Genomic DNA, 12,018 nt, shown 5'->3' on the forward strand with positions numbered 1-12,018 from the left:
CAGACTGCCCAGGCTCGTCTGGATCCATGCTGGTCGCAAAAGCACTATGTTGGTTTTGTCGTGACGCGGCTCATATATGCATTTCTTAACTTTGCTAGCTTTTCTCTCAACATTATTTATAAGTCACCTGGTATGGAAAAACTTGTTACACTATTATCATCTGTATCTAAAATTTGGTTTCTTTCTTGAAACCTTTTAAACAAAGACAATGAAGATTTTCACACAGATTCAACATTTATTAACATTTTCAAAATGAATGTAAATTATTTTCAAATACATATCATTACAAAACAAAAATTCATTGCTGGGTTACTATTAGCACTTAAATCAAGAAGTAAATTTCACTTGGTATACAGGGTCTTTCAAATAGAAAGACCCTGTTGTATGTTAACAATTAATCACATATACACATAAAACAAATAACTAATACAGTGTCTTTATCTAAACCTATGTGAAAAAAACGTATAAATTTGCAATACTTTGCCCAATCATAAACCAGTGTTCACGACAGCCATATAGTCACGCTCTAGAACACATACGGTACTATTTTCATTAACAAGATATTGTTAAAAGATTTTCCCCCTCCATTTTACATAGTAGTTAACATGACGAAAACCTGATATACAGACCTCTTAAAATGTAACGATATATCATGTTCTGAATCAGACCTAGTCTGAATGTTCAAGGTTTTAATATTTCAGGTTTTGTTGATTTATCAAATCCATCTGAGCAACAACTACATAAATTTAAATTTATTGGGAAAATTTATAGAATAAAAATCTACAAAATGTTCATCTCTGGATGTTACAGATTAGAAGTGGAAGCATCCAGTGTTCACAAAAAGCGGACTCACCTTGACCTTTTCTTTCTCTCTTGAAATGTTAAAACCATTCTTGTTCTAACTTATTTGGACCTTAACCTGCTGAATGAATTTTTGTAATGGATTTGTCCAGCTAAATAAATTTGGAACAGTCCATTTAAAAGTCAAGGGATTTCAGTATAAAAATACAAAAATTGAGCTACCAACAGTATAGCAGACTGGCCTCACTCTATACATGTGATATATGGCTAATCACTTTCATTTCCAGCAGGTTATAACTTCAGAGGTACTGAATGTATCAAAATTAAGTCGTATCTAAGAAAAACATCTCTTAATTAAATCAACGAAAGTTAAATCCACCAAAACATTTGTTCAAATAATAACTGATTTTACATTTATCTTTTACATGTATGGAAACTCTGTACATAATGTAAAATAGTTTAATGTAAATCTATTAAGTTGTTTTCAATTTTTTAAAACTAGTTTTAACTACCTCAAAGACAGCTTTCTTTAAAAGAATACCCAAGACATTACAAACATGCAAGTGAAATAATTTCTACATAACATATAACTAAACACAATGACAACAAGATAGAAACTTTCATAAATTCTTAGACTTCACCGAAGACTGTTCAAAGATTAGGGGATTTCAAAGTCAAATAAAAAATTGAGCTACAAATTGTAATTTAGTTTTAAGCAGAGTCAGACTGCACAGAAGTACGGGCGGCCAGGCTTTATATATTAAATCAAAAGAAAATTCACCAGGAAACTTTTTTAAAGTAGGGGTTTGGAATGTAAACATTTAGCCATTTTGTTTATAGTTTTATGTAGAAACAGTTAAAAAATCCAGAATACAGGAAAACGCCTGAAAACTTTTGCCCATGGTTTAATGAGAAATCATTTTCTTCTGATGAATATTGTTATTTCATCATTTTAAGATTATTCCTTTACCTATCTTAACCGGTAAACTAATCTTGTTAACAAAAGACAATCACAAAAAAAATTCATTTCACAAACAAACATATTTTTAAACACATGTAATAGTAATCACATTCCTTTAACCCTAAACCTACTGAATTTCTTAAATCAACTTGTCAAACGTCTATTTTTGAAACTGTCTGATATAAAAACAGTACAGTGCCTGAAAATAACTGTATGGAAGTGCAGCCTGGCATGGCTCTATACTGGTGGCAAAGGAGTCCAGCTGGGTAAGGGTTAGGCTTCATTTGAAGTTCATGATACATGGAGTGGTGAGTAGCAATTATCATCTTTCACTATACATGTATCTCAAACAGAAATACATTTCATCCTACTCCTGTAATGCTCTTAAACTAATCAAATAAATTATTTTTTGCATGAGGAAAATAATTCTTAGCTTCAGAAGTAACGTTCATGCATTATCTCTACTTGAATATTAAGACACCATATTCCTCTCCTCGGAAACTGATTTTCTAACATAAATAACAACAATTTTTTTTACTCCAAACAAATTTTACAAATCAACTAAAAAACAAAATCAAATATACATGAAACATCACTTGAGCAAGATCTATGTAGAAATGTGTAAGATTGTATGGCTTGAAGTAGTATTGAACTTGTGTATGACTAACAATAGTATTGCACCAACTTGTGTATGACTTACAGTAGTATTGTACCAACTTGTGTATGACTTACAGCAGTATTGTATCAACTTGTGTATGACTAACAGTGGTATTGTACCAACTTGTGTATGACTTACAGTAGTATTGTACCAACTTGTGTATGACTAACAGTAGTATTGTACCAACTTGTGTATGACTAACAGTAGTATTGTACCAACTTGTGTATGACTAACAATAGTATTGCACCAACTTGTGTATGACTTACAGAAGTATTGTACCAACTTGTGTATGACTTACAGTAGTATTGTACCAACTTGTGTATGACTTGCAGTAGTATTGTACCAACTTGTGTATGACTAACAATAGTTTTGCACCAACTTGTGTATGACTTACAGAAGTATTGTACCAACTTGTGTATGACTTACAGTAGTATTGTACCAACTTGTGTATGACTTGCAGTAATATTGTACCAACTTGTGTATGACTTGCAGTTGTATTGCACCAACTTGTTGATGACTCATAACAGTATTGTACCAACTTGTGTATGACTTGCAGTTGTATTGTACCAACTTGTGTACGACTTGCAGTTGTATTGTACCAACTTGTGTACGACTTGCAGTTGTATTGTACCAACTTGTTGATGACTCATAACAGTATTGTACCAATTTAAGTATGTTTTACAGTTGTGTATGACTTGCAGTAGTATTGTACTAACTTGTGTATGACTTACAGTAGTACTTATCAACTTGTGCAGTAGTATTGTACCAACTTGTTGATGACTCATAACAGTATTGTACCAACTTATGTATGACTTGCAGTTGTATTGTACCAACTTGTGTATGACTTGCAGTTGTATTGTACCAACTTGTTGATGACTCATAACAGTATTGTACCAACTTGCGTATGACTTGCAGTAGTATTGTAACAACTTGTGTATGACTTACAGTAGTATTGTACCAACTTGTGTATGACTTGCAGTAGTATTGTTCCAACTTGTGTATGACTTGCAGTTGTATTGTACCAACTTGTGTATGACTTGCAGTTGTATTGTACCAACTTGTTGATGACTCATAACAGTATTGTACCAACATGTTGATGACTCATAACAGTATTGTACCAACTTATGTATGTTTTACAGTTGTGTATGACTTACAGTAGTATTGTACCAACTTGTGTATGACTTGCAGTAGTATTGTACCAACTTGTGTATGACTTACAGTAGTATTGTACCAATCAGTAGTGTTATACCAACTTGTGTACGACTTATAGTTGTGTAAGACTTGCAGTAGTAATAAAAATTGTACCAACTTGTGTGTTAAGGTTGCTAATGCTGTACAACTAGCAGTAACACTGTACCAGCTTGGAATGGGTATTTTCTAATTTTACAGTAGAACTTTTCCAACTTGGTTTGACTTACAAGCATGAAAGTTGTTAAATTTGTATGAACAAACTTTTTAAAACTAAAAATAGTAACATTTCACTAATAACCAGACAAAATGTACAATTACAAAGGAAGATGAAAAAAAATTAAACCAAGATATATATCAGAAAGAACACAGAAATAATATTGCAAAAAAATTTGATTAAGTTCAAAAACACCACAAATGCACTTGATTTGGAGCATTATATGTACATTAATAAATTCATCTTTAACTATGTTAATAACAAAAAGAAATGTTGGTTTTCAAAGTGAATATGTATCCTAAACCAACTATTGTAAGACAGATTTTACCAAAATAAAGTAAAATGAAGTTTACAGAATACTAAATTCCATTATGGCATACACAATTCATATCACATTTTCACAGACATTCTATCTAATCAACTAGTGCTGCGTCAACACATGGTTGCTTTGTGGTAAAACAACAGATATGGTGTTCCCAGCAGAGACCCTGATTTCTCTGATAATAATTCAACAAAATCTGGTTCATCAAAGACTCGGACAGTTTCATCGTCACATTCAAACCATTCCTCGTCATACTGTTTGCTTGGCAACAATGACGCTACGAGGTCGGGTTTTATTTTTTTCACTGCAACTGATTGAAATGCTTTAACTTTAGTATTGGCAATAACATTGTCATCAAAGCGGGATGGCAACTTTGTGGCCACACCCATCTTACGACGAGTCGCAGGCATTGAATTATCCGACTTGTTGACAGAATTCTCTTTCTGACTAATTTCCCCTAGTTGATTGTTGTAGTTTGTATCGATATGACAATTTTGTTGTTTCCTGTGAGAATTGTCTGTCGGATGGTTAGGCAAAGCTCTAACATAAGCTAGATAATGTCCTGAAGTAAGAGTTACGCCTGAGTGAGTCACTACTCCATACAGTCTGTACCTGTAAATACAAAGCAATCAATGCTACTTCAGTTGATTAACAAACTCATAATCCCCCTTACAGAGGTACCTTGAGTTACATTTGTTTGTTTGATTGGGTTTTACATCACACAGACACAGTTTAGGTCATTTGGCAACATTCCAGCTTTACTGGTGGAGGAAGACCTCAGGTGCCCCTCCGTGCATTATTTCAGGCACAAACGGGCACCTGAGTAGAACCACTGATGTTCCGTAAGCTAGCTGGATAGCTTCCTCACATGAATGAATCCAAAGTCCCTGTTGGGATTCGTTCCCTCAGCAGTGAGGTAAAGTGGTTTGAAGTCAACGACCTTAACCACTCGGCAACGGATGCCCCTTTGAGTTACATAAAACATTTTATCTTATCCTTTTCAGTGATAATTATATTGTGGAAAATCAATAAATACACATGTACTCATTCCTATTCCCCCAATTGTAAAAAAGGGGATTTTTAAATTGTTCCTTACTGAACATATAAATAACACTTAGCCTGTTAGCTGACAAAGAATATGCTTGCGCCAGAATGCGCTGTTTGCTATTCATTCAATAAGTATCTAAGAAATTATATATAGAACTGGTATAATGATTGGGTGCAGATTGAAAGATAGATATGGACAAGGCTGTTTTAGATACTTAGCACGGTAAGGGTAAACTTACATCTAACTCCAAACCTCGCCTTTAAAAAAAAGAATAATTTAGCAAACATATTGAATGGTCACCAGGAAATAATTTTTCAAATAGAATTAAAATGGAGAAACTTTTTGTTTTCAATACTATATAAGTAAGAGTTCATATTTTTTTATCTGACATCCAAAAAAATTCCCTAGGAACACAACATCACACCACTAAAGTACATAATTATGGTAGCAAATTAATGGAAATAGAACAGAAGATACCAGTGTCTATTCTAGAGATATATTTAATGTATAGAAAAATGGAATATTACCTATGATCGGGTCGAAGACAAGACTGTGAGCATTTATACCGTAGACACGGTAAGGTAAGAGGTATATCAACATGGTCGTTAATCTTCATAATGTTACTAGGATTTCTGCAATAACAATATCTTCCATTGAAAAGATACTTATATATATCATGTAGTCCTGTTTTACAGTTGTAGTATTAATACAAAGTTCTCTTTGTAGGTAAAATTTACAGAACAAAATCAAGAAATTTCATGACTGAAATTTTCAAGTATTAACATAAATAAAATAACCTAAATATTAAAACATTTGAAACTTTCTTCAACTTTACATCATAGCAATACATCATTGTTTAGTTATGACGCTAAAAACCATGCAAGCCATTGTGATCGTACCTTGTCTCTGAAGAAAACCGTTTTAGATGTAGTGTAAGAATATCTGGCATCACATCATAGTGCATGGACCGCTCAGCTTCGACATATGCTTTGCATTCATCACAGTAATATTTATTCTCCTCCAACAATTTTTCTATCTCAGTGGAAGCTTCTATCAGGTCCAGTAAATCACATTTGTTCTCAGTTACTTCTTCTAGAACAATTTAAGGCTTAACATTACTATATCATGTATTATTGTTAACTCATGAGAAGTTTCTATGCCAATATTCTTTAGGAAAATAATGAAAAATCAAGTTTTGTTCTCTTTAGAAACCTTACACAACATTTCAACCACTGTAATGATAGCAAATGAAAACCAATATAGAAACTATCATCGTTAAGACTTTTACATAGAGCTGTCATCGATATCGACAATATCGATGTATCATTGATATTTTTTTGCCGATCAATAATCGATACACATTCTAAAAAATCGATACTTTTGACTAATAAATTAAATGTCTAGAAATTATAAAATTCACCCAAAATATATACAGAAGCAGTTATTTATATCTAATGTTATGCTTTTGTTATATAGTTGAATTATTTCATAGCAATGGTGACAAAAAATATTTTCTAGAAAAAATCATGCAGTGGACAAGACACTGTACAGAACATGTTTTTGACTGAAATCATTGAAACAGGTATGAAAGTGAATGACAGACAAGTGAGTATAGGATATTATCGATATATCGGTGTATCGTTGATTTTAGTCACTTGATATCGATATATCGTTGATATGCTTTGCATTGAATCAATGACAGCTCTACTTTTACATCTTTCCTTTATTTATTGTGGATAAATATTGTCCTACTTAATAAAGGCTTAAGGAAAATACAATTAATTTTCTGGTTCTATCTTGATACAATAGCCATTCCTTGTAGCCTAATTGAGGCAACAGATGTGACATGTGACTAGTGCAGACCACAATGTACCAGCACATCTGTGCTGTCTGATTATGGTTGGCACTGTGCACTATTCAGTCAGTGAATATTTTGATTTTTTCCTTGAAAATGATGAATGGTTCTGTCCAGATTGAAAAATGGACAAGTTCATTTAAAATATTAAGCTTGGTAAGGGATAATATTTTAGCTGTACCAGTAGACAGACATAATGTTACATAATAACAAACCATCTTCATCATCACTGTCAGATTTCTCAATTCTGACTGGAACACTGACATCATGAAAGTCTTCCTGTCTCTCAGTAGATGACTCGCACTGTAAACAACGTGTTCGTAACATCATGGATCCCTGAAACAAAATTCTTACATTAAAAAAAACAGACATTTTCTTGATTCAAATAATATTATGTAAAGGAGAGTACCACCTTAAGTTTAACTGAGCTGTACCCCTTTTGTCTTAAATAATCGAGATGAAGGAATCATTTATAATTTTCAAAACAGTGAAAAGTTGGTACAGTAACCATAACACTTTTCAGTATGTTTTTAATGCCTATAAAACAATACAAAAAAGAAATCTTTTGGATATTTGACTTTTTTTTTAAATAAATACAAAACCCAAGCATGTGTTCCAGAATAGATATATCAGCTTTTTTGAACAAGTGTAAAAGTCATAGAAGTTAAAATCTACCTGAAATGTTCTTTCTATGAGATCATATTTGGACCTGCTTTTTACTGGAGAATTTAGCATCTCTGCAAGTGCTCTTTTCAGTTGCTGGTCATCAGATATATCCATGGAGAATGGCTGATTCCTCTGTTTTAGATAATTGTTCGAACCTGAGCTGCTACGACGGTCATTCTTCATTGGTGTGAGGCATTTGGTGGCATAAGCTGCACTCACAGATGTTCCATTTTCATTTAGAATATAGTCGCAATTCTCTAGTTTGACTACAGGTACAAGAGCTATTGGCACTGACTTAGATTCATTTTTCTGCTCAGTTCTCACTCCAGCATCAATATCGGGTACTTCTGTATTTCTAATATCATCCCCATCATCAGCTATTTCTGATTTTACGACAAACTGAGACACAGCGGTAGGTACATTTGAGGGGGCTTCATCACTTGCATCAGTTTTACATTCTGTTTCATTTTTCCTTTCTAAACCACCTTTATTCTCAGAAAAATCAAGATGCTGCTTAGCAGTAAGTAACGATGACTCAGATTTTGCTGATAGAGCAAGCTTGGATATTTCAATCTTACGTTCGTTGGGTCTCAACATCTCTGATGAAGTCTTTCGAGGTGATCTTCTTGGAGAATTCCTAAGTTGTTTTTCCTTTATTTTCTTCAAGACAATATCTTCATTATCAGAATCAGACTGCATTTCCACTGAATCTGTATCGTCTTCAGGTAAAGCAGATAGAAACTGGGAAAAGACATCCTGGTATGATCTGGTTTCTAACGCTTTCTTCTTCTTCACATCTATTGCATTATCAGACTTTGATATGACTGGTACAGATTTCTCCTTACACACATTTTCATTTCTTAATTGCAGAGGAATTATGGTAGAACATTTCTGTTCATTTCTAATATCACAGTCTGGGCCACCTAACTCAGAAGTGTCTTTTTCCTTAGACCTCTTACCTCTTCTTTGTTTAATAATCTTATCTTTATTATCTTTCTTTGGCCTTTGAATCTTTTCATCTTTATCATAAGGTTTTATTCTTCTGTTTCTTCTTGCCAAGGCTTTAGGTTTCTGTTGTTTACCTATAGTGTCAGTAACCTCTGATTCTGCGCCTAGTCCTATCTCTACAGAGGATGGCAGCTTAGTTACATTTACTTCTTTCAAATCAACATGCATTACTGTTCCTGAAGCAGTGTCTTTTGAAACCGATGGTTCAGTACTTGCACCTATCTGAGTGACCTTCTCATTAATCTTGTCCACCACGCCAGCTGTGTCCCCAACATTTGGCACCTTCTGTACCTTCTGAGGGGACTTTGCTGTCTCTGTTCTGATTTCTGCCTTTGGAAACAGATTAACCTTCACTTTTTCAGTTTCTATTGCATTTTCTGTGCCCAATTTATCATCTGATTCATTAGATATCTCGTTCACAATTTTCACAATCTTATCTTTTGTTTCTTGACTTGCATTTGAACTGGCCAGAAACCTTTGCATTATAGGATTGATTTTTGGAGAGAAGGAGTGTGGAAGTTGACTGTAAAATTTCTGCACTTCTTTTTCAGCATCTTGAAAATAGCACAAGAAACAGCGCAGGAATTCTTGGGCATCATGTTGCATATGTCCTTCATACATTGGGTTCAATTCTCTACAAAAAGTTGTATAAAAATTTAATTCAATACATCAATTAAATTCGATGCAGAGTAATGAAATTTTGTAATCTGCCCTCACAATTACATAATCTTATTTTCCTGTTACCTACAGATCAGATCATTTGACACTTGACAAAAAGAAAATAAACCTTCAGACCTGTAGAGACTATTAAAATCTTTTAAAAAGTACCTGTTGATAACTCTCAGTGCTTAGGCAATTAATTACATATTACGTATTTAAATAAAGAAACCTTTACTAATTAGTTAAGCATCAAGCAACAATTCAAACCCACAGCAGTTAGGGACAAGTGATTTGAAGTCAGTGGTGGTAACCTCTCAGCCACAAAAGCCCCTTTTACAAATTTTCTTCTGACTGACTAAGTGACATACCATTTCACCCTTTATGATCAAATATCCAGCTTGTGAAGACATGAATGAAAATAAAACCCTGATCAAGCATGGTAAAGTATGTCACCTGCAGTGTCAACTGTGCTTCAACATAGCTGAATCACATTTAATATAAAAAAAGTTTTACCCTCAAATAAAACAATTTTAAAGAAATTTTATTGAACAGTTTTAATTTTCCATATCCATACTTATGAAAACTCCCGAAAACATCCTTAAAGCATTGTTAATTTAAGCATCCAGAATGAACAAATGAATCATAATGTAACTGTAACATGTCAAGCGTAAATAACGCCAAAGTCTTCTTGTGTCTTTGTAAAACAAGCTGTTTTTGGTGGTGGTGGTAGTGTGGCCAAACAATTAACATATTGAATCAGTAATCTAAGGATTGATGGCTGCATGGCCTTGTTTCCTTAAACAAGAAACATATCAATCATTGCTTTGGATTGATTCGTTTCAGGAAGAAATTGGAAGAGTGTATCTCGAGTAAAAGCTTTCTACACAATCAACCTAAAATTACCTCTGTATGGACTATCTGTACAATTATACAGGGGAGAACAAAAGATAAACTGACCTGATAGCTGATAATATTTTATTAGGTTTTACTGCCATGGACATGACATCATCTGAGGCTACCTCATCATACTTATCCTCTAATGTTGATAGATCTCTGTACACCTGAAGTAATTTATGCATGGAAAATTAAAGTAAATTTAAACTAGGACTAAAACATTTCCTATAATTTTGAGAAACAAGACTTGTGAACAGCATACCCCACTTTTCTTGGTTCTGGATAGTTTAATTTAGGATTTTTTATTTCTATTGACATTGTAGAAAATTTTAACAAATTTCAATAATTTGACCTTGATGGTCAAGATCAAATAAAGGTCAATGCCATTTTTTAACTATCCTATTATGGATTTGGTCATAAAGGTTCTTTTGTCCAAGTAAAAATTAATCATTTAATAAATAACACATTTATGACAATCAAAGCTAAATTCAATTATTTGACATCGACAGTCACATTTTCATTTATCTGCAATGGGATCAGGCCATCAGGAAAGGAGCTAAACTCTACATATAAACAAATTTTGGTAAAGTTTAATCCATTATTATGCTGGCAAACAATCATTGATGCTCTTAAACAACAGCTATCCACATAATAGTCAGACGCACACAACAATAAATCCCTTACTTTTTGCAAGGTGCCAAATCAAATATTCAATAAAGCTTTACAGTTTTCTAGACAGAGGAGAAAATAAGTCATTTTGCAGTTTAAAGTCAATAAAAAGTTTAAGAGGCATATACCTTGTACACATTCTTGACAACTTTACAGCATCTCTTATTCATATCCTCAGCAAAACTTGACAGGTCCTGAAACACGAGTATGATATCCCTACATTTTAGCCTATAACTGTATAATTACAGGATAATTTGAAATATTGTCACACTGCACAGATTTTAAATGAACAACTTCAGTGGTTATGGAGATCAAACTTGCATACACAACTTTAAACAGAAATTGTTTAAGGTCACTAAAAACTCAATGTGTATAATAAAGTTAATACTTATGCTTATCTTGCTGAGTTATTTAATTATTACAATTATTTTCTTCCTTGGTTTGGTTTTAAGATACACAAGTGACTGTCTAGCTTTACTGGTGACAGAAGGGCCCAGGTGGACATCAAAGAAGAACCATTGATCTTTTGTAACCTAGCTTGAAAGCTTCCTCACATGAAATAATCCAAATATCCTAGCTGAACTTGAACCCACTGAGGCCAGGGACAAGTGGTAAATAATCAAACCTAAATCACTCAGCCACAGACACACCCTTATTACAACAATAGTTCAATTTTTGTTATCAAGTGGTTGATAGAGATATTTAGTTGCATTCTTACTCTAAAGCAAATGTTATGCTAACATTAATGCTGTGGTGAGAAGGATAGCCCAAGTATTATAACCGAGAAATAAACAACAACAAAATGCTTCCAATATTAAGTGTATGGGTTATAAGTCACAAGGGTTATAAGTCATATGGGTTATAAGTCACAAAGAAATAAAGGTGCTTACATCATCGCTAGTTTTATTTTTACGTTTGATTTTCTCTGATGACTGTATGTCTTGGTAAAGTAATGCCAGATTATGTAAGAATCCTGGTGTATATCTTAGTACCTGCATAATTGAGTTCATGAAACATGTGTTGCCTGAAATGAATAAAATATAGCTACAGTAAAAATGCATCTTTTTATTT

General features: G+C 33.3%; 1 protein-coding gene across 2 annotated transcripts in view; it reads right to left on the reverse strand.

The window, feature by feature from the left end:
• Nucleotides 1–3,029: 3,029 nt before the first annotated feature.
• LOC132730799 (ubiquitin carboxyl-terminal hydrolase 1-like) overlaps nt 3,030–12,018 on the reverse strand; it is a 31,819-nt gene continuing 22,830 nt past the window's right edge. Inside the window, exons 4-11 of one of the 2 annotated variants that reach the window (XM_060716817.1) lie at nt 11,838–11,971; nt 11,076–11,141; nt 10,342–10,445; nt 7,726–9,358; nt 7,266–7,386; nt 6,095–6,284; nt 5,723–5,827; nt 3,030–4,759 (exon numbers count right to left, since the gene is read on the reverse strand). In XM_060716817.1, coding sequence (XP_060572800.1) covers nt 4,258–4,759; nt 5,723–5,827; nt 6,095–6,284; nt 7,266–7,386; nt 7,726–9,358; nt 10,342–10,445; nt 11,076–11,141; nt 11,838–11,971 — 2,855 coding nt within the window. In that variant the 3' untranslated portion in view covers nt 3,030–4,257. Of the gene's footprint in view, nt 4,760–5,722; nt 5,828–6,094; nt 6,288–7,265; nt 7,387–7,725; nt 9,359–10,341; nt 10,446–11,075; nt 11,142–11,837; nt 11,972–12,018 lie in introns of both variants that reach the window. The other variant, XM_060716816.1, reaches the window with a different exon arrangement.

Source organism: Ruditapes philippinarum, unplaced genomic scaffold (assembly GCF_026571515.1).
Source record: "Ruditapes philippinarum isolate M1 unplaced genomic scaffold, ASM2657151v2 ctg1881_1_1_1_1, whole genome shotgun sequence".
NCBI lineage: Eukaryota > Metazoa > Mollusca > Bivalvia > Venerida > Veneridae > Ruditapes > Ruditapes philippinarum.